Source organism: Pangasianodon hypophthalmus, chromosome 8, assembly GCF_027358585.1.
Source record: "Pangasianodon hypophthalmus isolate fPanHyp1 chromosome 8, fPanHyp1.pri, whole genome shotgun sequence".
NCBI classification, from domain to species: Eukaryota; Metazoa; Chordata; class Actinopteri; order Siluriformes; family Pangasiidae; genus Pangasianodon; species Pangasianodon hypophthalmus.
In genome coordinates this window covers 17,860,360-17,884,334 of record NC_069717.1, presented here as the reverse complement: position 1 = coordinate 17,884,334, position 23,975 = coordinate 17,860,360, and the positions used below count along the sequence as shown (strand labels likewise).

General features: G+C 37.0%; 2 protein-coding genes across 2 annotated transcripts in view; one reads left to right on the top strand and one right to left on the bottom strand.

Annotated features, from left to right (window-relative positions):
• Positions 1 to 8,813, bottom strand: part of snrnp200 (small nuclear ribonucleoprotein 200 (U5)) — a 47,811-nt gene extending 38,998 nt beyond the window's left edge. Inside the window, exons 1-11 of the mRNA XM_026925247.3 lie at positions 8,484 to 8,813; positions 8,097 to 8,260; positions 7,738 to 7,909; positions 7,413 to 7,605; positions 6,589 to 6,644; positions 5,088 to 5,183; positions 3,723 to 3,875; positions 1,397 to 1,496; positions 1,180 to 1,316; positions 852 to 932; positions 524 to 697 (exon numbers count right to left, since the gene is read on the bottom strand). Coding sequence (XP_026781048.2) covers positions 524 to 697; positions 852 to 932; positions 1,180 to 1,316; positions 1,397 to 1,496; positions 3,723 to 3,875; positions 5,088 to 5,183; positions 6,589 to 6,644; positions 7,413 to 7,605; positions 7,738 to 7,909; positions 8,097 to 8,260; positions 8,484 to 8,528 — 1,371 coding nt within the window. The 5' untranslated portion in view covers positions 8,529 to 8,813. The remainder of the gene's footprint in view (positions 1 to 523; positions 698 to 851; positions 933 to 1,179; positions 1,317 to 1,396; positions 1,497 to 3,722; positions 3,876 to 5,087; positions 5,184 to 6,588; positions 6,645 to 7,412; positions 7,606 to 7,737; positions 7,910 to 8,096; positions 8,261 to 8,483) is intronic.
• An 8,784-nt stretch (positions 8,814 to 17,597) lies between these two features.
• On the top strand, positions 17,598 to 20,243 carry LOC113533608 (uncharacterized). Its single transcript, XM_034306865.2, has 2 exons — positions 17,598 to 17,721; positions 17,857 to 20,243. The coding sequence occupies exon 2, from the start codon at positions 17,881 to 17,883 to the stop codon at positions 18,853 to 18,855; it is 975 nt and encodes a 324-aa protein (XP_034162756.1). The 5' UTR covers positions 17,598 to 17,721; positions 17,857 to 17,880; the 3' UTR covers positions 18,856 to 20,243.
• Positions 20,244 to 23,975: the final 3,732 nt, after the last annotated feature.

Genomic DNA, 23,975 nt, shown 5'->3' with positions numbered 1-23,975 from the left:
TGAGGTCAGGGCTTTGCGCAGGTCACTCTAGTTCTTCCACTCTAACCTTAGCAGACCATGTCTTTATAGACTTTGCTTTGTGCACAGGGGCATTGTCATGCTGGAACATGTATGGTCTAGGTCTCTTGGTTCCAGTCAAGGGAAAGTGTAATGCTACAGCATACAAAGACATCCTATACAATTGAGTGCTTCCAACTTTGAAGCAACAGCTTGGAGTAGGTTCAGATATGGGTGTGATGGTCAGGTGTCCACAAACCTTTGGTCATATAGTGCAAGTACTGCGTGTACTGTACATTTCTCCATCATGTTTGCCATCAAATAATTAACTATAGGTACTGAACGGTGATTTGATTGATGTGCAAAAGTCAGTCACATTTTGTTTTCAGAGTTATTCCATATAATAGCTCATTTCCTAAATGCACCAGGAAGGAAATCACAGTGAACTGTGATGGCATTAGAAGCAAGTAAATACCCAAAAGATTTGTGAACCTAAATCTATTAAAAAACACAAACATAAACTCACCTCATCCTCAGAGAAGGGCTTAGGTTTAAGTGCAGGTACATGAACCTCCTCATAACCTTTCCTCTGTTTGCGGAAGGAACCATCAGGCAGCTGACAGCGCTTGTTGGCCATAAAGTGACTGCCCTGGGTAAAGGCAAGGTCCTCTAGGTCTAGCAGATGCCGAGCTGACATTGTCTGCAAAGAGGGAATAGCAGTGAACACGTCAACTTCAAAGCAAACAACTTTAAAACAAACATTTTAGCTGACAAAGAAAAAATAAATAAATGAAGAGCACATAAGAAAACAGACATTGTTTTTTTTAAAAAAAAATTTAAAAGTTGTAAACCACCTGTCCATGATCTATGTCCATTGACTCCAGATCACTGTCTACTCGAGACTTTCTAACTCTTTCTCTTCGTGATCTCTCCTCCTACAAGGAAAAATGCAGTAGTCATTTAACGTTTTCTTCTACTAAACATTTTTTTTTTACACAGCATTAACAAGTGTGCAAGTCCAGTAACACTTAGGCTGAAACTTCAGTGTGCGGCAAAAGTTATTTAGTCAGAGAGAAAATATAGTGTTCCTGCCAGAAAGGGTTTCTAATTGTAAAACTCCAAAATCTTACACCTTGCAGCTTTAAATAGTGATAGACAATGACAAGAAGTGAAAGTACTCACTCGAATGATATCTTCTTTTTCAGTCTCCTGCAACTGGTAGAGAACTTTGGACAAATCCTGATCCGCTTCCATTTTGCTCATAATCCTCTCCTTCTCTGAGTCACTCTGAGCACTTGCCAACATGGTGCAGTACAAGACTGCAAGAGAAAGAGTGAGGTAAATGCTGCATTGAGAAAAGAACAGGTCAATTTAAAATAACGTGTGGCAGTGCCCTTACTCATGCGTCTGTGCTGGCGTAGGACCTTGATGAAGTCAAAGGTGTTAAAACCCAGCAAAAGTACCAACTGATTTTCACATTCTCTATCATCACTGGCAGTCTGAAAACAGAAAAAGACATGAGTATGCAGTCATGGTTAGTTACATTGCAACATGAATTTTAAGACCAGAACATCCATTCTAAGAGTTATGCAAAAAAATAAAAAAAATCAAGTAACACTCCTAAACAGAATAAAGAAAGTGATTTCTTTATTTTTAAAGAAATTTATATATGTTATATATATATATATATATATATATATATATATATATATATATTTTATATACACTGTCTTGCACTGACCAATTTTCTCGTTATTGAATTATAAATAGTTCACTGAAATTTCATTGTTTGATATTTTATTTTAAAATGCCGAAACCCAAAATCAATTATTTTAACGCGACACTGGATTATGTTGGGAAATATTTTTTGAAAAATTGAAAACTGAAATAACTTGCATAAGTATTCAACCCCAACACATTAATATTTGGTAGAGTCACCTTTTTCTGCAATAACAGCTTTAAGACTTTTGGAATACATATGGACCAGCTTTGCACACAGTGTTGAAATGATTTCGGTCAGTTCTTCTTGGCAGATTTGCTCCAGGTTGTTCAGGGTGGTTGTGATGCTTGCGGACAGCAATTTTCAAATAGTGCCACAGATTCTCAATGAGATTGAGATCAGGACTTTGACTGGGCCACTGTAGGACATTTACCTTTTTGTTCTTGAGCCACTCCAACGCTGCTTTGGCCTTGTGCTTGGGGTCATGGTCCTGCTGAAAGGTCAATTTCCTCCTCAAGCTTCAGGTTTTTAGCAGACTGAAGCAGGTTCTCTTGCAGCATTTCCCTTGCCCATTTCCCCTCCCTTTTGCTCCATCCATTCTTCCTCCTCTTCTGTCAATATGCCCTGTCGTTGCTGATGAGAAGCATCCCCACAGCATGATGCTGCCACTGCCATACTTCATTGTAGGGATGGTGTGTCTTGAGGCATGGGAAATTTTAGGTTTGCGCCACACATAGCACTTTGAGTTTTGGCCAAAAAGCCCTATGTTGGTCTCATCTGATGACAAAACCTTTTCCCCTCATCGCAGCCGAGTCACTCTCAAGCTTTCTGGCAAACTCCAGACGTGCTTTCGGATACTTTTTGAGTAACGGCTTCTTTCTTGCCACTCTCCCATACAAGCCAGTGTTACGCAGTGCTCTTCATGTGTTTGAATGGTGCACCACTACTCCACTCCCAGCCACTGAACTCTGTAGCTCCTTCAAAGTGATTGTTAGCCTCTTTGTGACTTCTCTCATAAGCCTCCTTGTTTGAGCACAGCCTTCTGAGGCAGTCTTTTTTTTTGGCAGTGCCTGGGTGATGTCACGCAGCTTCCACTTCCAGATTAGTGATTCCAACTGTGCTCACTGAGATATCAGAACACTTGGATATTATTTTGTACCCTTTCCCTAATCCATGCATTTGTATTACTTTTTCTCTAACTTCTGTAGAATGCTCTTTGTCCTTCATCTTCCTTCAGATTCAAAGCATGACCAATGTGCCTTCAACAATGGGGTTTTTAATCCAGACAATGTGACAAACTTTAATGCTTCACAGGTGGAGGCCAATGGTAAGGTAACTGTGTCTTCGTTAGGGCAATTTCTTTCACTGGTGTAAACTGGGAGCTTCCACAGCAAAGAGATTGAATACTTATGCAAGCGAGATATCTCAGTTTTTTATTTTCCTTAAAAATATTTCCCAACATAAATACAATGTCACCTTATAATAATTGATTGAGTTTCAAGGCTTTAAAATAAAATATCAAACAGAAGGAAATTTCAGTGTACCATTTGTACTTCAGTAATATGAGAAAATTGGTCAGGGATCTGAATACTTTTGCAAGGCACCATGTATGTATGTGTGTATGTATATACACACACAGACACACACTATATACACACACACATTAGACTCTTACCCAAAAAGACTGAGTGGTGTAATATAATGAAAAGGTGCTTAAACAATGTATTAGTTTAGGAATGTGCACACTTATGCAACCAGGTTATTGTAAGTTTTTTTATTTTTCCCTAAAATGTTTCTGATTGTTTTGCGCTTAATTTTTATATGTTGTAATTTCACATTTAGGGTGGAAAAGGTTCTGACATGATTTATCTTGGTTTCATTTTCTTATATCACAGAAACTTGCCATTTTAACAGGGGTGTGTAGACTTTTCATATCCACTGTACGTACACACACACACATATACATAAAGATTATATATATATATATATATATTAGTTTTCTCACCTTGAGAATCTCCAGAACCTCGTCAGCTTTCTTCTGAGACACAATAGCATCGTCGTAGAAACGACTGAGCTGTCGCTGCAGCCAAAAAGCATCGATATCTCTTGGATGAAGATCTTTCTTTTTATTTGTCATCACATCCCCTGCACTTCCAAGCTAGATAGATAAGAGAAAAGAACAACAAAATTGATAAAATTCAACCATAAAAACTGCTGGCAGTGAATTTCATTACGTTGTGCTAGGAAACATCACACATGTTAAAAATGCATTTGATTTGATTGAAGGGGAAAAAAATGTTGGAGCATGTTACAAAGAAAACCTCCACTACAATAGAGAAACTCCTTACATTACACAATGTAGTTGGCCTCACAACATTACTTGTGTGTCTATGTAATACTGTGATCATTCAGAAAACATGATCTCGTGCTACTTTGGCAAGAAAGACTGTAGTTTTCCTAAGCTCAGCACAAACATGCACATGGACATGCAAGCACTAAAAAGGGAACACTTTAAAAAAATAAATAAATAAATAAATAAATAAATACAAACAGTGAACCCTAACCCTTTGCCCAGGAAACAGTGAAAAACAGTGTGTGAGTGTGAGGGAAGGGGAGAAAAAGGGGAGAAAAGAAAAGAAAAAAGCAGCCTAATGAAACTTTTCCAATTCTTCCACCGGCTGAGGCATTTGTTTATGGCTATGCGCAGACAGACCAGCCCATCCTTCATTTATACAGCAGCATTTCTTTTAGCATAATTGAATGATGGTGACTGTAGTCTTATTTGTCTTAATTTATATGTTTTTGTTGGCTCTCCTTTATTTTTTTTTATATATTTTTTAAATAAACGCCAATAATATAACATGACTGGTTTTCACACAATTTTCCTGATAGTATTCCTAATCTCTGACCTAGAGAACTAACATGAGATTGTGTTTTTGAAAACTGTGACTACTAGTAAATGAAGAGTAATTACTCTAAGACACATGCAGAATGAGCATACTAACTGTAATTGAGAATGTACTTAGATGCAAAGGTTTAAATGTCATTTCTTCTTTAGTTTAAAAAAAAAATAAAAAATTATTACGAGTTACCCACCCCGTTCAATCAGACAGAAATGAGCCTCAATCAATTTACTGTATTCTGACTGAGGTGTATGAACAGGGTTTTATTTCAGCTGAACTGCCAGTCAGACTATTAAGCTGCACGCAAATGTAGTTAATGTTCACACTGCAATCTCAAAGAATTGTTGAGCACTTCAGTGACAGCCCACCAGAACTAGCCTTTTGCTCTCTGAGCAAAAAAAAAATCTTTCCTCTATCTGACATAATCTACTTCAATGAAACTGACTATAGATGGCTTGATTACTTACATTAGCAGACAGTGTACATCCCACATCTGCTTCCTCTCCCTCACTGTCGTCAGAGCCTTCATCGCGTACTTCTCCAAACTGGTCCTCATCACCTTCCTAGACATACACATACACTTAGGCTAAGGACAATCAAACTTAATTTCTCAGAACTCCACACATTTCATATTACCATACATTTCCTGTCAATTAGGATATCTACTTTATTCCCGTAAGAGATATTTAAATAATATAAAGACATTTATTTCAGCTTTTATTTACTATATCAGACTTTCAGTGATGCAAAAGTTTGCATACATTTCTGGCCTCATTTATCAAGCTGGAGGCGAACAGATTTATTCATAAATCATTTACAAAAGAAATTTGGTACTCACGAAAACCATATAAAATCTGTAAAACGGTCATATCCTATTCATGCTCCCATAAGAACACTAATGCTCCTTGACTGGCTTCAAATCTTGCTTTGCTTGTCTTTGCTTGAATGTTTTTCAGTTCAGTCCACAAATTTTCTAAGGGATTCAGGTCAGGGCTTTGTGATGGCCACTCCAATACTTTCGCTTGTCTTTAAGCCATAGCATTACAGCTTTGGAGGTATGGATCATTGTCATACTGGAAGACCAAATTGCAACTTTCTGGCTGATGTCTTGTGGTATTTCTACAGTATTTCTACATAATCCTCCGTCTTCATGATGACATTTTCTGAAGTGCACCAGTCCCTTTCCCTGCAAAACACCTCCACAAAATGACGCAGCTACCCCAAGCTTCACAGTTGGGATGGTGTTCTTATGATTAAGAGCCTCAGCCTTTTTTCTCCATACATAGCACTTGATCATTATAGCCAAAGAGTTGTGTTTTGTTTCATCTGACCACAGAACATGAAAAAGTGGTTAACACTTGCAAACTTCAGTCTGGCTTTTTTATGCTGGTCTTGGAGTAGGGGCTTCTTCCTTGCACAACAGCCTTTCGGGCCATGGCGATGTGGAGCTCTGGGAGTTCATTTGTGCCTCTTTCCTGAACGATGCAGTGTCAGTGGACCTAAGATTTTTATATTTGCATACAAATTTTTGTACACTCATGGTACCTTAAATTGTCTGGAAATTATTCCTAAGTAGGAACCAGACTTGTGGGAAGTTTTTTTTTTAAGCATCTAAAAAAATCATTATATTAATTTCTGGATTCTTCCAAACAGTCAATTTAGTGCATGTAAACATTTGACCCACTAGAATTCTAATATAGTGAATTAAAGCTGAAATAAATTTGCCTCTAATCAATTACCTCTATTACCTAAAATTACCTCTGACAGGAGCAAAGTAAAAGCCCTAAAGAAATAGCAAAATGAATGTACAGTAACATACAATGTATGGAATTGTGGAAAACTGAGATTGAAAGCCAAGGCGTATGTAAACTTTATAACAGTTTTCATGGACTGAACAAACATGCAGCATTAGCATGTCATATTGTCACAGAAATAAAATACCATCATCAAAAGAGTAAACAAACTCACCTCCTCGTCAGATTCAAACTGCACATTTACGCCGTATGTTTCATCTATGTTGTCATCTGTATTAAGGGAAGAATGATAGGATTTTTCAGATACGTAAAAGGCCAGTACTTAAAAGTCAAAAAGTAATTTCAAGCATGTAGGCAACAGCTGAGCACATTTCACATAAACAACCTAACAAAGACAAAGCAAAAATAACAGCTGTCACAATCCAAAATAAAGCTGCCACAAACAATTAACAAATTAGGTTAACTTGATAATAAAAACAATTTATTAATTGAAAAATAAAAACAACAAATTTCATTATCGCTTAGCTGGATTGTGTTATGGCACATGATGCCACTATGTCACTTCACCTACACTAAAATAACAGAACATGCCCAAAAAATCCTCTACAGTACGCTTTTGGGCTCATTCCATTAACTGTACGCTTTTATGAGTAATACCTCTCTTTGTATTCATTCATTTATGGGAAGGTGAGAAACCGTGGAAGCACAATGTCCCTGGTTTTGGATTAGAGTCCACAAACTGAAAACGATGTACGACTCACGTACAAGGCAAAATTATTTAAAATCAGAGTGTTTCAGCTAGCAAGACACCCATCGGATAATTATTTTGTTTTTAATTCAAATCTGTCAGGCCAGAATTGAACAAACAGGCATTCAAATGCAGTATATGCAGACATGGGTGCCAAAAAGTGTGGAGAACTAGTTCTAAAAAATAAATAAATAAATAAATAAACTTTTACTGCATTAGTTCAGGTGTTTCAACTGGACAACATAAGCATTTAATAATATTCTCATGCTGTGACAGAAATCCAATTTTACCCATATTTTGGAGCTCCTTGTCTCCTCCATAGTCTGTGATCTTTTTGCCCAGGTTGACTAGGACATGGTAACGCGTGTCATCTGCAGGGCCAAGCAGCTGCTCAACCTCTCTCCGTCTTTCCTTATCTCTCATTTTGTCGTTCTTTAATACAGCCAAGACTTCATCAGCAGCCCCACACAGGATGTCTCTCGGCTGAGTAAGGAAAAAATGCAGTCTACACATTGGAACTATTGATGATGCCACGCACAGGGCATGGCGGAATAACTGTCTCAGTAAAGAAAAGAACAATCTAGTAAGTGACCTGTAAATCACTACAGTTATTACCTGATCTCCAAGAGCAGCCTGAATGAAGCTCAGGAGGATTTCATAAGTTTCTCTGGTCTCTTTGGTCTTGGGCTTGTAAACAATACCCACCATGTCATCAATGCCCTCAGACAGGAGCGTGAAGCCTTTCATTTTATTAATGTCATGCCTGTCCTCATCCCGCTTTCTTCTCCTACAAAATACACAGACAGTACAGTTGTCAGCATACATACATATGCACTAGTGCAGTTTAGCTAGACTCAGGTGTAAACATATGACAAGCATTAGTGCAAACAGCATGATACACGAGACATTAGGGGAGCAACACACTGGTTAAATTCTGTAGCAACACCTTATAAAGTAGTAACAAAAACACGTACTTTGCTCTCCTTTCCTCCAACATCTGTGGCTTTGTTCTCTGACTCTTATCGCCCATTTTTGTTCCCTCCAATTTTCCGACCAGTGACAAGACCTCTCCGGTGGGTTCATCTCGCCGTGTGCGGTCGATCAGAGAGCGGTCCGCTTGCAACACTAAGTTAGAGTTCTACAGAGCAAAAAAACAACACTACTGCAACACAAACAACTGCAAACTGTTCCGTACAGTGTTCTCTAACAAGCAAACAACTACAACACCACACGCATTAACTTTCTAACAGATTCCACCAAAAAAATAACATTAGCTAACTATATCAAGATACATAAAAGCACATACAGTAATACTGAAAACATACAAAAAAATACTACAACATAATGAATGTCATACTTACTGCTTTATATTCGTACTGCAAGCTACGCGCTGTAACATCCGCCATGATTTTATTTAATCCTGGCTACTTCTCAAAACTATTAGCTAACAAAAAGACAGACCGCTAGTTTTCGCTAGCAGCGTTTCTCTCACGGAATTCCTGTGTAAATAATCCAGTCAGAGTCAGACAGAATGATAGACTTGAGCTCTTGGCCAAATATATTCTATTAAATGTTGGTGTTTCAGCTCCGTAGCTTCTGCAAGAGACAGAAGTACGTTGAAAACAAGCACAACGCGGTTACAACGACATGGCTTTCGCGCAGGGTGCAGGGTCTGCTACTTCCTGGACTGCTGGAGAAATATTGCCCCCGTGTGGATTGGAGGTGAAGAGTCCCGTAAAATGCGGATTTCTGAGCCTCGCTGCTGACAACCTTATTTAAAAAAATAATAATTATTGTTAATTATTAACGCGTTGGAACAATTAAGTCGACAGATCGAGATAAGTAAGCCATATTTAACAAGGCGTGATCCTCCTTTGTGCCCACAAACTGATGTGAGCCTATTAGGGGTGTAACACAATGCCATTATTAGGGGTCCAAGCATATAGTGCTGGAACCCTATTAGTTTTGTTAGGACTTTTTTCTTATCTTATTAATATTCTGATTCTCTGTTAAAATGGTATGGAGAGCAAAGACCATGGGTCTTACAAATGGAACCTATAGATGGGCTAGCAACATCATCAGCGACTCCACTCATCCCACCCACAATTTCTTCACCCTCATGGAGTCTGGCAAGCGGTACCAGAGTACTGCAGCCAGAACATCCAGGCTCAGGAACGGTTTATATCCCCAGGCCTTTAGACTGATCAACAGTCACCATCCACTACAGCTTCCCCCGGGGTCATCAGGATAAGATCAGCCCCCTGCTCAACTGCACCCTGCACCTTACCAAATGGACTATCATACACACACCTCATACTAATTGGGTTAATAAGCATTGTCATTTTAAACACTACACTTTGCACCGACACTTTACACTACTTGACACTTTATCTTTATTTGCACTGCTTCATTATACTGTGAAACCTTTTTATTGTTAATTGTTCTTATTGCATACATTCTCTTATTCAGACTGTAAATTGACTTTTGCTATTATGTATTGTTTATTTTTATTATTCTTCCTGCCTTGTTCCTTATTGTATAGTTTTTGCATTTTTATTGTCTTTGTAATTTATTGTTTGTTGCCCTTCTACCCTGTCTTTCTCGTGAGGAAAATAACAAAATAAGAATTTCATTGTACCAAAGTAAATATAACAGTAAAGATCTTGAATCTTGAATCTTGACGTGTCCGAAATCACTCACTCGCTCACTCGTTCACTCGTTCACTATTCCCTATATAGCGAGTGATATTTGAGTCCACTATATGGGGAAGAAGTGAACGAAAATGAGTGAGGGAATTCGAACGCTGACGTAAATACCAAGCGTCAGAGAGCACTCTGTCGCGGTCATTTACGTCACAAAAATTACGCCCACTCTATTATGTGTATTATATCCAGTAAATATATTTAATATATTTAAAAATAAAAAAGAGAATAAAGACACTACTGTCATATTTATTTTACTTGTTTATTTAAAAAATAAAACGTATGTAATAACTATTAACAAGAACAAACACAAGTGTATGACATACCTGTCATCCCTCCCGTTTTTCCCGGGATTCTCCCGTATTTTACCATTCTATCCCGCTATCATCCCGTTTAAATATTTTCCCGTATTTCTCCCGTATTTTTAATCATTCTATAAAAAAATCCCACTGGGTGTAATTGATATGTTTGCTACATTCACCTCCGGTAAAGCAGGTGACAGTATACAGAACATTAGCTGTAACATCTACAGAACTCACTCAAACGGCACCCGCCAATAAAACAAGTAGAAGAAGAATAGCGGTCGAAGAAGAAGAACAGCATGGAGGAACGTGAGAGAGATGGCGCTGGAGTACCTGCAAAAAAGGCGAAAACTTTGTGCAAGTATCTTGGTGTGTGTGGACCCCCCAATTGAGTCAAAACGAAAAGGAAACATATTTTATTTTTTATTATTACTATTTTTCTATTTATGCATTGTCATTTAGTTTTAGTTCATTTAATTTTTTAGTTCGTTTAATTTTTTTTATGTTTACCTTGTTAATACTCTAAATCCCTCACAACAGGTTGTTTGTTCTTTCACTGTTAAAATCCAATTGTCAATAATAAAAAATAAATAAATAAAAAATCTTGGGGTGTTTGTGTGTGTGTGTGTTGGATTTCCCTTATTTTCAAATCCCAATGTTGACAGGTATGGTGTATGAACACATATACACATGTCTCCTGAGGTAAACCTGGCGGAAAATGTACTCCGTCTTGTTAGTTTTGGTTTTGGCGAAACTTCTTTTCCTGGGGTGAAGAAAAAGGCTTATTTAAGAAAGAGCAACAACTTTTTAATTTTTTTTTTACTTTGTACTTTTGTATTTACTCACCTTTTATGTTGTTACCATTTAGTGACTAATGTTTTGTTTTATGTATGTTTTTGTGGGTTGTTTATATGTCACGTACGATTGTTTATACTGCTTTTGTCTGCAAATAAGAAAATCAATAAAGTACAAATCATAAAAAAAAGAAAGCAATAACTTTAAGGCGTGCTTTGTTAGCTCGAAGATGCCACCTATCGGTAAGAAGACAAAAATACATCCAGCTGTTGACTAAATAACTGAAGACTAGAGCCTTCCAACTCCTGTACCAATGCAACTAAATCATATTCCCCCATAAAAATATGTCTCAGCTACATGTGTTTCTCATAAGAGTTGGGAGGACTAATCTTCAGTTTTTCTTTATTTGCAGCTGGATGTAGCTAAAGATGTTATGTTGACAAAATAATAAGTCATAGAAACACCAAATTTGGAGTAAAGGTGCAGTATGCATGCCACCACTCTGGCACATGAAGGGACCCACACAGGCCTGGTAGCTCAGTAGCACAGGGTTTTACACTGTGGTCCATACCTCATGAACCGTTAGTCTTGCAAAGAAAATTCTTTTTGCCACTGAACCCTTGCGTTTTCCCAAACAAAAAGGCAAGGAACCATTTAGAACCACTCAAATTTATTCTAATTGCATAATATGCTATTGTACTTTTGTGAACTAGTCCTAGGATTTTTTTTCTTATCGAGATTCGCAAACAACATGGCCTCCACACACTAATCAATCCAATTGGGGCAAAGTTTGATTTACTAAAACATTTGTAACTGAGAACTAATTGTATGGATCCACGCGAAACTTGAAAGGCATCTTCAGGCCAATGGTATGAGGAGGGGAGAACAGTTGGGGATATGGCTACTGTATAACTGGATTTTTAATTTCACCTTCAGCCAAATGACTTTCAGCAACACTTCTGAAGAATAGTTATGGTTTTTCATTATAGCTCTTCTGAATAGTTATGGTTTTTCCTTACAGCTCTTGTTACTGTTCATATTAACAGTGTGGTATGGTATGTAATTTTCAGACTTACTGGAGCATGTTAATCACTTCTCAAGAGTCATGAGTTAATGAAAACCTCCTTATAGAGCATATGTTGTGAACAGGAATGTGTTTTCGAGGGCCTAGGAGATAGTTTTATCTGTGTGCTGACCTCGGGTGAGCAGCCTGGATAAGATGTTTTAAGAAAGTCTTTTGTATGTAGGGAAGTGAGTTGAGGACTGAACGTTGAAAGGACAACACCTAGTTGAGGACTAAACCTTGGAGGAAAAACACCTATGTATGTACATGAAGCTTCAATAAAACTGTTCCTCTTCTCCAAGTTTTGTGCCTGCTTGCATCTTTATTAACAATAAGTTCAGAAAATTACTTCACAATCCATCAACTTCATACAATTTTAGACATTTCATACTTATAAGTTTTGTGAGCAATATATTTGATATATTTGCTGAAGGTGCTTGAACCTTGATAGTCACCATTTGTGTTTTTATTTATTTATTTATTTATTTATTTATTTATTTTTTAATAGAGGGATTAGGTCCCAAGCACCAAGGGTTCGAAGGGCCAGATTGTTTCTGTAAGGATTATTATTATTATTATTATTATTACTAACTTTTTGGCATTTTAAGATGCTTGCTATGCCCAAAACTTGGCACACACATCAGAAATCGAGGTCATCAGGGCCTCACAAAAGATTGGACGCTTTGCCATTTTTCTTCAGTATGAGTTTCACCTATATTCACCAAATTTGATAGGCATATGGGTTTTCTTCCCATACATTGTCCTGCTCAATGCTGAGAGTATTGTAGACCTCTAGTCCTTCCTCTCCCACACAATGCAAAAACACAGCTATTTTTCTAGCCACGGTTTTGTGACTGAGACCTGACACTTCAAAATAGACAAGTAAGCGTTGCTTAAATTTGTGCCAATTTTTGGCCAGATTCCCCATGAATGATAATGGTGGTGCCTGGGTAAACGACTACATGTTAGCTTTGCTAACTCGCTGACTAGCCAACTCACATTCCCCAAACCTCAGGTGATGATTACGTCTTACACTCAGGCAGCAAGCTCCACCCTTTATCACAGCTGACAGGTATTTGCTCAAAACGCAACAACTTCTGACACCATGTCATTTTGTGTGTGTAAAGAATGGACAGACTACAGAGTTGACTGAACTTGTGACACTTTTTTACTTGAGCCGCAATACTACAGGCATGAACTTCTTTCTAAACATCCATTGTCCGACAGCCAATGACATTCAAACTACGTCAGTATCGCCGGTAGGTGCTTATGCTACAGCCCTCATTAGTGGGATGTTTAGCCACTCTTGGTACACCTCGGGCTATACACAGTGACCTATTTTTGACCATATAGTATACAGTTTAGAAGGGAATTATTTATAATCGCACTAGATTGACAGATGAGGATGGGTTCCCTTTTGAGTCTGGTTCCTCTCAAGGATTCTTCCTTTTATCACCTCAGGTAGTTTTTCCTTGCCACCATTGCCTCTGGCTTGTTCATTAGGGATAAATTCATAAATTTAAAATTTATATCCTGAATTTATATATTTCTGCAAAGCTGCTTTGTGACAATGTCCATTGCTAAACGTGCCAATCAAATAAAATTTAATTAAATTGAATTGAATAGAGTGCAACTTCGAGTCATGGGTGTTTACCACTATGTTTGACAGTCTGGGCATCCAAGATTCAAGATTCAAGATTTTATTTGTCACATACACAGTTACGTACAGTATATAACTTGCAGTGAAATGAAAACCTGGCCTACTCCTCTTTCGACTGTGCATTAAACAACTAAATTAAAAGCCAGAAATTAATAAAAAAAAGAAAGAAATAGAAATATATGCACAGGAATGTGCAAAAATGGATGTACAAAATATGCAAGTATGTTCTGTGTACAAAATATGCAAGTATATTACGTGTAGTAACAATACAAAGTGCAAAGTGCAGTGTGGGAGTTTCAGTAGAGTTCTTTATGGAGTCTTAAGGAATCTGAGTGGCGGACATATCCCTGAGTGGTGGACACTTAGTGAATGCACGCATGACCGCTGATGGTTTTGTCCACCCACAGCTTGTGGTTCGAGAAAGTCCTTATAGTGACAGTGTGTGTTGTTTCCTCAACTAGCATCCTAGCGAGGCTAACTGCTACATTCGCAAACTCATTGACAACAGCAGAAGTCCACTGGAACATGTCCCAGTCAACATCGTCAAGCGCGTCCTGCAGCGCAGCTTCTGATTGGGTGGACCAGCGCTTCATAGCCCTCCTCTCCAGAGCTCCCTATATGAGTCTAAATGGTGGCATGGTCCGATTTACCGAAAGCTGGTAGCAAGTTAGCTTTGTAGCCATTCCTGAACTGAAAATAGCAGTGGTCCTGTGTGTTTGCCCCTCTAGTTAGACAGGAGACTTGCTGATAAAAGTTCGGCATGACATGCCTGAGGCTGGCTTTATTAAAGTCCCCAGCCACAATGAGGGTGGTGTCCAAATGTTTGTTTAGATAGACACTGAACACATCTTTGAGCTTAGTCAGAGCCATGCTTGTGTCCGCCTGAGGAGGCATGTATACAGCAGTGGCGATGACCGATGTAAACTCACGGGGCGGATAGAATGGACGGCACGTATTAGACAGAGGTTGCAGGTGAGGCAAGCAGAACCGTGACAGAGTGGTAATGTTCCTGGGGTTGCAACATTTGTTGTTAACCATGAAACATATCCCTCCTCTAGATTTACCAGCCTTCGCTGTTCTGTCCATCCACAGAATGGAGATGTTATCGGACAGTGTTACAGCTGGGTCTGGTACTGAGGGGGTCAGCCATGTTTCAGAAAGACATTCCTTGGAATCTTATCCTGGCTCTGAGATCGTCCATCTTTTTCTCAAGAGACTGGACATTGGTGAGCTGGGCATTGGTGGTCTGTTCCTAAGTCTGTTGCGAGCCCCAGTGCATTTCCCTCAGCGTACCTTTTTTTCGTCACTTCTGGGGAGCTCTTGTGTGGCCATTGTTTCCCTCCGTGCCACGGAGTATCTCAAAACTTTGCGAAAGATGAGCATAGTGGTCACCGATGTTCTATAGTGTTCTGCTGTCATAGATGATCGGTACAGATGTCGTGTGTGCAAAAGGAGAGATTAAAAGTAGGTAAAAAAAAAAAGTAAATAAGAACAAAGTCTAAGCGGAGAAACCAGGAAGGCGCCAGGATACGGTGGCACCATCTTGGATTCATACCCTCCACACAACCCCATTGCCTCCCCAGAGTGATTTCTTAGTGTAAAAATTCAACCGGGTTCTTGCAAAACAGTTCATGGTCCTCATCTCACAGCACCATCGTGGCTGGGACACACATCTACCCACATCTGCTTGTCACTCTGCAGTGCAGGAGTTCACATCCTGCACCCCAGCCCTCCCAAGCTGATGCTGGGGAGAGAAATCAGCACCCTTCACACCTTTCCATGCATACTGGGGTGAAAAAAGGAAAGGAACTGCACTAAAATGGCAGTCACTTTGAGGCTGGGAAGATAGTCTGGGTGTACAGCCCCCAGAGGAAGAAAGAGTTCAGTAGGGACAGTAGGGCTGCAACTAATGATTACTTTGATAATCAGTTTACCCATCGATTATCAGTATTAATGGATTAGTTGAATTATTTTTAAAATACATTGAATACCAAAAAAATAATTTATTTAAAAAATATTTCTTTGCAGTATTTCAATCAACTAATATTACTACAGAACTCTTAAATAGGCTTGATTAAGTAACAGGTCACTAACTGTAATAAAACATTACTGTCATTTATCAGATAATCTGTCACAACATGAGAATATTATCAAGTGCTTATGCTGACCAACAGAGACACACAAACTAATGTAAGGTGACAGTATTCTGGGATTCTAGCAGGTAGATTGCACTTCCACTGTTTCTCATATTCCAACAAATGAAAAATCAATCTATTACTTATGTGTAAACACAAACTATGCCATGAGCCATTTCATTTCCATACTTTAGAGGAGGTCATACTGTGTGGTAATGGGTGCCACTATTTCCATCAAATGTGTTTTAGTCTAATTGAAGTGACGTGGCACGTGCCACACAGTGCTACTGATAATGAAATTACTTGCAAACCATTTGTATCATCAAATTTTACAGATTTTGTCGAATAGTTGTTGCAGGCCTGTTGGACAGTGAGTGGGTGGGCCAAAGTAGTGTGTTAGAATGATTAGGTAAAGTTTAGGGTTCAGTTACCACCCTGCGGCAGAAGGGACAGACTGGCCCACGACCACGGAAGCCCAACTTCTGCGTCATTACAGTGGCCATTATATCTATCACTGGCCATCCACCACGTGGGGAGTCTCTGGAGTCCTCAACATGTTTTTCTCCTCTATTCTTTTCCAGTTTCACATACTAGGAGCATCCACGTATCTCACTTGGTAATATATTTTCATAAGCCAGTGCTCACAAAGGCATGTGAGCTCTAGGGTGGAGTGCGTATCCACATATACAGACACACGCAACCTCTTATTTTATACACACACACACGCACACACACACACACACACACAGACATTTTTTTTCTTTGATCTGTTATGATGTTGAATTTGTAGTCTTTAGTTACATAGTTGTTTGGTGATTAATTTTCTGTGTTTCAATAAATTCTATTTTATTGGACCTTTGTTTGCCTTGTCATGATTATTACTGTGATATTACAAGAAGCCAAACTATTCAGAACTAATCCTTCAAAAACCAAGTCATTAATTATTATTTCTCTTATTTCTAATACAATTGAGGTTTTAATAATCATTTTAATTCATATTTAATAAAATATTAATAGGTTTTTAAATATAATTAGAATATAATAAATATAACTGGAATATAATTGATGTAATTAACAAAGATGCAGGTTTAAATGTAGAATAAGTCGTTTAGAGAAAATTCATATTATTATTCTTTAGGTTATGGCAATATTCTAATTGAATGTTCAGTCTAATGAAGTCACCCAGGACTATTTAAGAGAGGTAACATGCAGGGCAAGCAAAGCAGTGGTACAACCTCTAATTTGACTTGCACTTATTTTGGGTATATCCAAATAATTTCAAAATCAGGATTGAGGGCTTTTGTATGAAAGTGAAATTCTTGACTTACCATACGTATACCATATGTTGTTGAAATTACTAATATTTATATATTAGAAACCATATCACAGATGAAAGAATGTTTTATAAGGCACTTTGTGCTGATGAACACAAAATGGTTGTGTCTCTAATACGAGTAACTGAACTGCATGAAAATAAGGAGCTATACAAAGTAATTTAGTAATTTAATTTAGTAATTTAATTCTAAACGACTATAAACCTATGATTTGTTTATTTATTATTATTATTTTTTACATTCTTATATCTAAAATTAAGCTTGTATTAAGCATCTATCTGTGACACGTGAATGAAAGACTGTGTTATGTGAAGATCCCCCCTGTTATTTAAATATCAGGTGAATTTCCACACCACAAAATCTGGAGGTGGTTAAGTTGACCGATCATGCAAATGTATCATTTGCCCACAGAATATTAAAATTACTGGAGACTACTCAGCCTTGGTATAAATGTAAGACCAGTTTACATTTCTGCCTACATTGCAGAACATCATATAAAGCTTCAGAATGATTAACGTTATTACAGGTCCAAACAACTGGAATAATATATTATCTCCAAAATCCAAGAGTCACTGGAACAAGTGACTAAAATAGAGAAAGCCACTGAGGTAATGTAATCCTTTTTTCATCTTAAGGGAATTTTGCATAAGAATAGATGTACTCAGTATGAATTGTTTTTAACAGTATTTTGTCATTGATTACTTTATTTTAATTTTAAAAAACATATCTTCCTTATGTAACAGGTGCCTACACAGACATCATCAATCATGTTGAATACCGTGGACCAGATTGGAATCTGGCTCTTAACTGGCTTTCTAGCCATTCTTACAATCTTTTCCAATATCTATATCTTACTGGTGAACCAGCGAAATGCCAGAAAGAACCATCTACATCTGTGTCCAGGTGACACTATAATGACTGGTATATCCATGGCTAGTATCGGTCATCAAGTCCTCTCTTACTTGTGGATGACGCTGGTTCAAGTGGACATAAATTGTATGTCTGACACTGTGGAAACCATTCTACTGGTGTTAGTTTTCTCCCTGAAGTTCTCAATAATGTGGACCACTGCCTTCCTTACCTTCTTTTATAGCACCAAGCTTGTGATCAAGCCTATCCACTGCTACACACGCATTCAGGAGGCTATTCTAAAGCATGTTCTCACTGTGGTGATTGTAATTTTTGTATGTGGCTTTAGCAATTGTCTGCCACTTTTAACTATTGTGACATTTCACAACAGTAGTGCTGGAACCACTGACTGTGGTTCAATCATACCAGAAGGGGCTGTGGGACTTGGCTATATTATTTATCTTGTAGTCAGTGCGGACATTGTTCCGGGTATACTGATGATCAAATGCAGTATCTCCATCTCATATCACCTTTCTATCCATCTACGCCACATGAAGGAAAGCACCAATGGCACCCATGCTCCCAAGCTGGGAACTCAAATGAGGGTGATCAGGATGAACCTGACCTTGGTGGCGGTGTTCCTTTGCTTTCTGGTTGTAGATCTTTATACTCAGTCCACAGTAGTCTTGAAAAGTGAAAACACCATGGGCTTATCCATCCTTTTCTCCACACTTTACACTACAGTCAGTGGATTTGTGCTGATCTATGGAAAGAAGAGCTTCTGGAAAGAGTTTCTTCACTGGTATAACCTCTTTTTAGATGAGTACTCTTGTTTAAGCTGTATGAAAGTACCAGAGAGTAAGACTGTAACGCACACAGCTCCAAAGCACTGACTGTAGTCTAACATATTGGCTGTAGCACTATATCTGGGTTGTGTAGCACACTATTGGACATATTCAGTAATTCACTTTATTATACTTGAAAAAGTCATATAATTCCTAATAGGTATCCTATGTATTCCCGTGCATTTTTTGGATAAAGAAGAAAAACCTGCTACAATTCACAGAAAAAAAATTGCACATGTATTGTATACAGGCTGAACTTATTTTTTCTTTGTATTGTTCAATTGATTACATTACTGTGTCTTGTCTGTCTTGCCTATTGAAGCACAAAAAAAATCAGCATTTTCCCCCCAATAGCTTCCCCAAAACTTTTGAGAATCACAGAGACTCAGTCTTTGTTGTATTTCGCAACATATTTATTTAATGTGTATCTTCCCAAAACAGACCATGTGTTTAATGATTGATATATCCTAATTATAGGCAGGAATATGTATTGCAGAATACTATATAGAAACTATCTAGAAACCGGGCCTTATAACTTTCCTGGATGTAGATGGAGCTTTGATGAGCCAAGCAAAACATTGACATACACAAGGACAACAACATGGTTTAAAAAAAAGAAAGAAAGAAAGAAAGAAAAAATCAATATCCAGGGCTCATGTCTCAAATTATTAATTGTGAGGGTGTTTATGGAAAAAAACACTTTTGTTTGAAAAAGAAAAAAAGTTTAAATACAACTATAAAATATGTAACTAGTGATTAAAATGTTCACACTATTCATTGTGCTTAGCATGCTTATGTTACACAGCTTCCAAGCGGCTATGCCTTGTAAGAACAGAGTGTTAGTATTCAGATTTGATAACCCTTTGCAATACTGTTCAGTGAATATAAAAGAGAGGTGAATATAAAATGCTAAAGTAAATGATAAAATTAAGACATTGACTTCTCATGATTTTCTTTGTTTAAAAATACCTTATTATTATTATTATTATTATTATTATTATTATTATTATTATTATTATTATTATATTGTCTTAAGTAATTAGAATGTAACTTTTACATTAATTTGTCAGCCTTGCTTTGTACCAGTATAACAGCTCAAAGTTGTTGTGAATCACTTACCAATGTTGTTTGTATTTTAACTATAATATATTTTATATTTTATATTTTATATGTATTTTAACTATATGGATATGTAAATAATAAAGTGAAACTCATTACTAATGACTAAAGTGTTACTGTATTGTTCGTCAGTAGTTAATGATCTGGAACAGTATTGTAAAGTGAAACACATGGAATCGCACTACTAATGACTGAAGTATTACTGTGTTCTTCAGTATTTAATGATGATCTGGAAGTATTACACCTGATAGTTCATTCCTAATTACTGAGATGTTAGTGTTTTGTTACTGAAAGGTAAATTATTTAAAACACTTTTGAAAGTATGTTAATGGAGAATATTTGTTACTCATTGCTACATTACAGCCTTGTACCTTTGTAGGTTATTGATGTCCTTTTCGTTCTTTAGACCTTGACGGTCTAAATAAAATCAACACATTGACCCTATGCTCCTCTGCGGAGACACATGTAAACTCATATAGACATTTACATTTTAGACACTGAGGTACTGGAATAGGTTGCATTTTATGTAGTAGATTTCCAAGAGGAAGGTAAGGCTTAGCTATTGGGAATTAATGTTGACGTGATCAGTAATTAATCAGTAGTTATTATCAAATAATCATAGTTAGCTAGTAGTTCTGCAGGAAAAATTTAAGACTCAGTAATTACTGCTTAGTTAATAATGAACCCCTGCTAACATACTTACTGAGTAATTAACTAGTAGTTCTTTGTATTTAATAGGAATAAAACAAGTGTTATGAAGAGCTACTCATCCGTTTCTGCTTAGTTCCTTCATAGTTACCTATGAGTATTGTGTAGATTTCAAGTGCAGATTTCAAAGCCTAAAAGCTGTAATGTTTTGTCAAAGTTGTGTTAGTGTGATTTAGACTAAGATTACAGCATTGCTAACAAGTTACTGAATTAGGCAGGTTGTTTTTTATGGGAAAAGTTAGTGACTATAAATGATTTAGCCCAAGATGACACACAAAAAACACCCACAGACATGCACACATACACACAGTCTACCTGGGTAGTGAAAAATATTTATGAGTCTCTGATCAGAGAAAGAAAAAGAAAGGGACTGGTTACCACCTAAAAAAAAAGGGGGGGGGGTTAGGGGACAATAAATTAACTTGTGTTATACACCAGTCTGCCACAACATTAAAACCACCTGCCTAATATTGTGCAGGTCCCTGTTGTGCCATCAAAACAGTTCTGACCCATCAAGGCATGGACTCCACTAGACCTCTGAAGGTGTACTGTGGTACACTGTAAAACCCAAAAAGTGAATTTAACTCAAAAAATTGTTGAAACTGATTATGTTGAAAAATTTAAGTGACACTAACTCAATTGTGTAAGTTAAATAAACATTCTTTATTAAATAGCTTTTAGTAGGTCATTTTAAGTGACACTAACTTAATTTTGTAAGTTAAAGTAACATTCTTGATTAAGTCATTTTTACTAGGTATTTTGGGTTCACAGTACAAATTAAAATCAAGTACAGATGAACATTTTTATTACCTTTATCGTAAAGTATTTAATTTCTCAGTACCAAATTGCTCACTTTGTTAACTTAAAGTTTTTAAATTTAATGAAGATGTACAAACTCCCCTATAATTAAAAACTGTAATTAATTTCAACTCAAAATTGCATGATAGTGTCCTTCATTTTTTTTTTGATTACAAAAAATATATTAAGTTACTCAAAATTGCTAACTATACACATTTTGAGGGAAAAAAAACTGGTTAACAGATAATTTAAATGCAATTTACTCTTTTATTAAGTAACCAGAAAACATTACCCAAACATCAACTATAAAATCTGTTTGGCAAATGGAAATACATTCTTCAAAAACAGTGCAAGGGCCTTGAGAAATGGCCTGAGGAAATAGAACAGTCACTTTTGACAATATGGATAAAATCCTCTGTCACAGTATACAAAACATTTCATGGTAATATTGATATACAATGGATATAAACATTCTACACACACCCATTAAAATGGCAGGTTTTTGTGAAGTAAAAAAGAATATATAAATCATGTCAGATCTTTTTCCACCCTCAGTGTGAAATTACAACATATAAAAATTAAGTTAAAAACAATCAGAAACATGTTAGGGAAAAACAGGAAAAACAAAAAATTTACAATAACCTAGTTGCATAAGTGTGCACACCCCTAAACTAATACTTTGTTGAAGCATCTTTTGATTTTATTACACCACTCAGTCTTTTTGGATAAGAGTCTATCAGCATGGAACATCTTGAATTAGCAATATTTTCCCACTCTTGTTAAAACATTCCATCAAATCGTGAGGGCATTTCTTGTGCACAGCCCGCTTCAGGTCACCCACAGAATTTTAGCTGGATTAAGGTCTGGGCTCTGGCTAGACTTCTCTTGGTTAAGCCATTCCTTTGTTGATATGAATGTATGCTTTGGGTCATTGTTGTGCTGAAAGGTGAAATTCCTTTTCATCTTCATCTTACTAGCAGACACCTGAATGTTTTGCACTAAAATCGACTGTTATTTGTAGCTATTCATGGTTCCCTCTAACTTGATAAAAGCTCCAGTTCTGGCTGAAGAAAAGCAGCCCTAAAGCATGATGCTGCCACCACCATGCTTCACCATGGGTATGGTGTTCTTTAGGTGATGTGCTTTTTTTTTTTTGCCCCAAACATACCTTTTGGACTTATGGAATTATTATGCATTTTAGAATTGATCTCATCAGACCATAACACATTTTGCCACATGGTTTGGGTTGATTTAGTTGGGTTTGGATGTTTTTTGTGAGAAAGGGCTTCCGTCTAGCCACCCTACCCCATAGCCCAGACATGTGAGGAATACGAGAGATTGTTGTCATGTGCAGGAAGTAATCAATACTTGGCAGATATTCCTGCAGCTCCTTTAATGGTGCCGTAGGTCTCTTGACAGCCTCCCTGGTAAGTTTTTGTCTTGTCCTGTTCTTGGTGATATAACTGTGGTACTCCATTTTCTCTACTTGTTGTTGAACAGCCTATAGTGTTCCATGGTACATCTAATATTTTGAAAATTCTTTTATACTCCTCTCTTGATCGATACCTTTCAACGAGTGAGATACCATGCATGCTTTGTAAGCTCTTTGAAGACCATGGCTTCAGCAGTCAGATGAAACCAAGAAGATGTCAAGAAAATCCTACAGGAAAAAACAGCTGATCTTTATTTGGGGTTAATTTTATTGACATTCACAGTTGTGTGATAATTACTTTTGAACATGAGATTGAATGTGATTGGTTCATTCTGAACACCGCCACATCCTCTATTATAAAAGGGTGTGCACACTTATGCAACTAGGTTATTATAACTTTTTTTTATTTTTTCTGTTTTTCCCTAAAATGATTGTTTTTAACTAAATTTTTATATGTTGTAATTTCACCTAGAGAGTGGAAAAAGTTCTGACATGATTTATCTTGGTTTCATTTTTTACATCACAAAAATCTGCAGCAAATGGCTTTTCTTCCTAAACTGAGAATGATCGTTGACCTGTGCAGATTCTCAAATAGGCCACGCCTGCCTGATGACACAAAATCATGACCTAGGCAACTGTGTAGGATTCTACCAAGATTTTAGTCGTTTACTTTGCAGGATATCTGACGTATTGTGGTATTAGAATATAGTATGGATTCAGTCCAGTGGAATGGGATTCTACAAAACTCTTACAGAAGAAGTACAGTAATAAAATCCAGAAATTGAAATTTCCACATTGTGAAGGTTGTAGTGAAATTCACTAGAACTGCCATATTACATTATATTACCTGACAGTACTAAATGTTATTCTTGTTTTTGTTTTTTGTTTTTAATTTTATAGCATATAGTTATGTTTTGCAAAAAATAAATAAGATAAAAACAGAAAATCTATATTTTTAAAATAAAAAAATAAAACCAAGTGCACTACATTAAAAGGACAATTTAGAAAAAAAAGTTTTTCATTACATTTTAATGATTTTTGTTTTAAGTGAGTGATTCCACATAAAACTCAATGCGCCACATGAATCTGTACAGTACAGCGAATGTCCAAT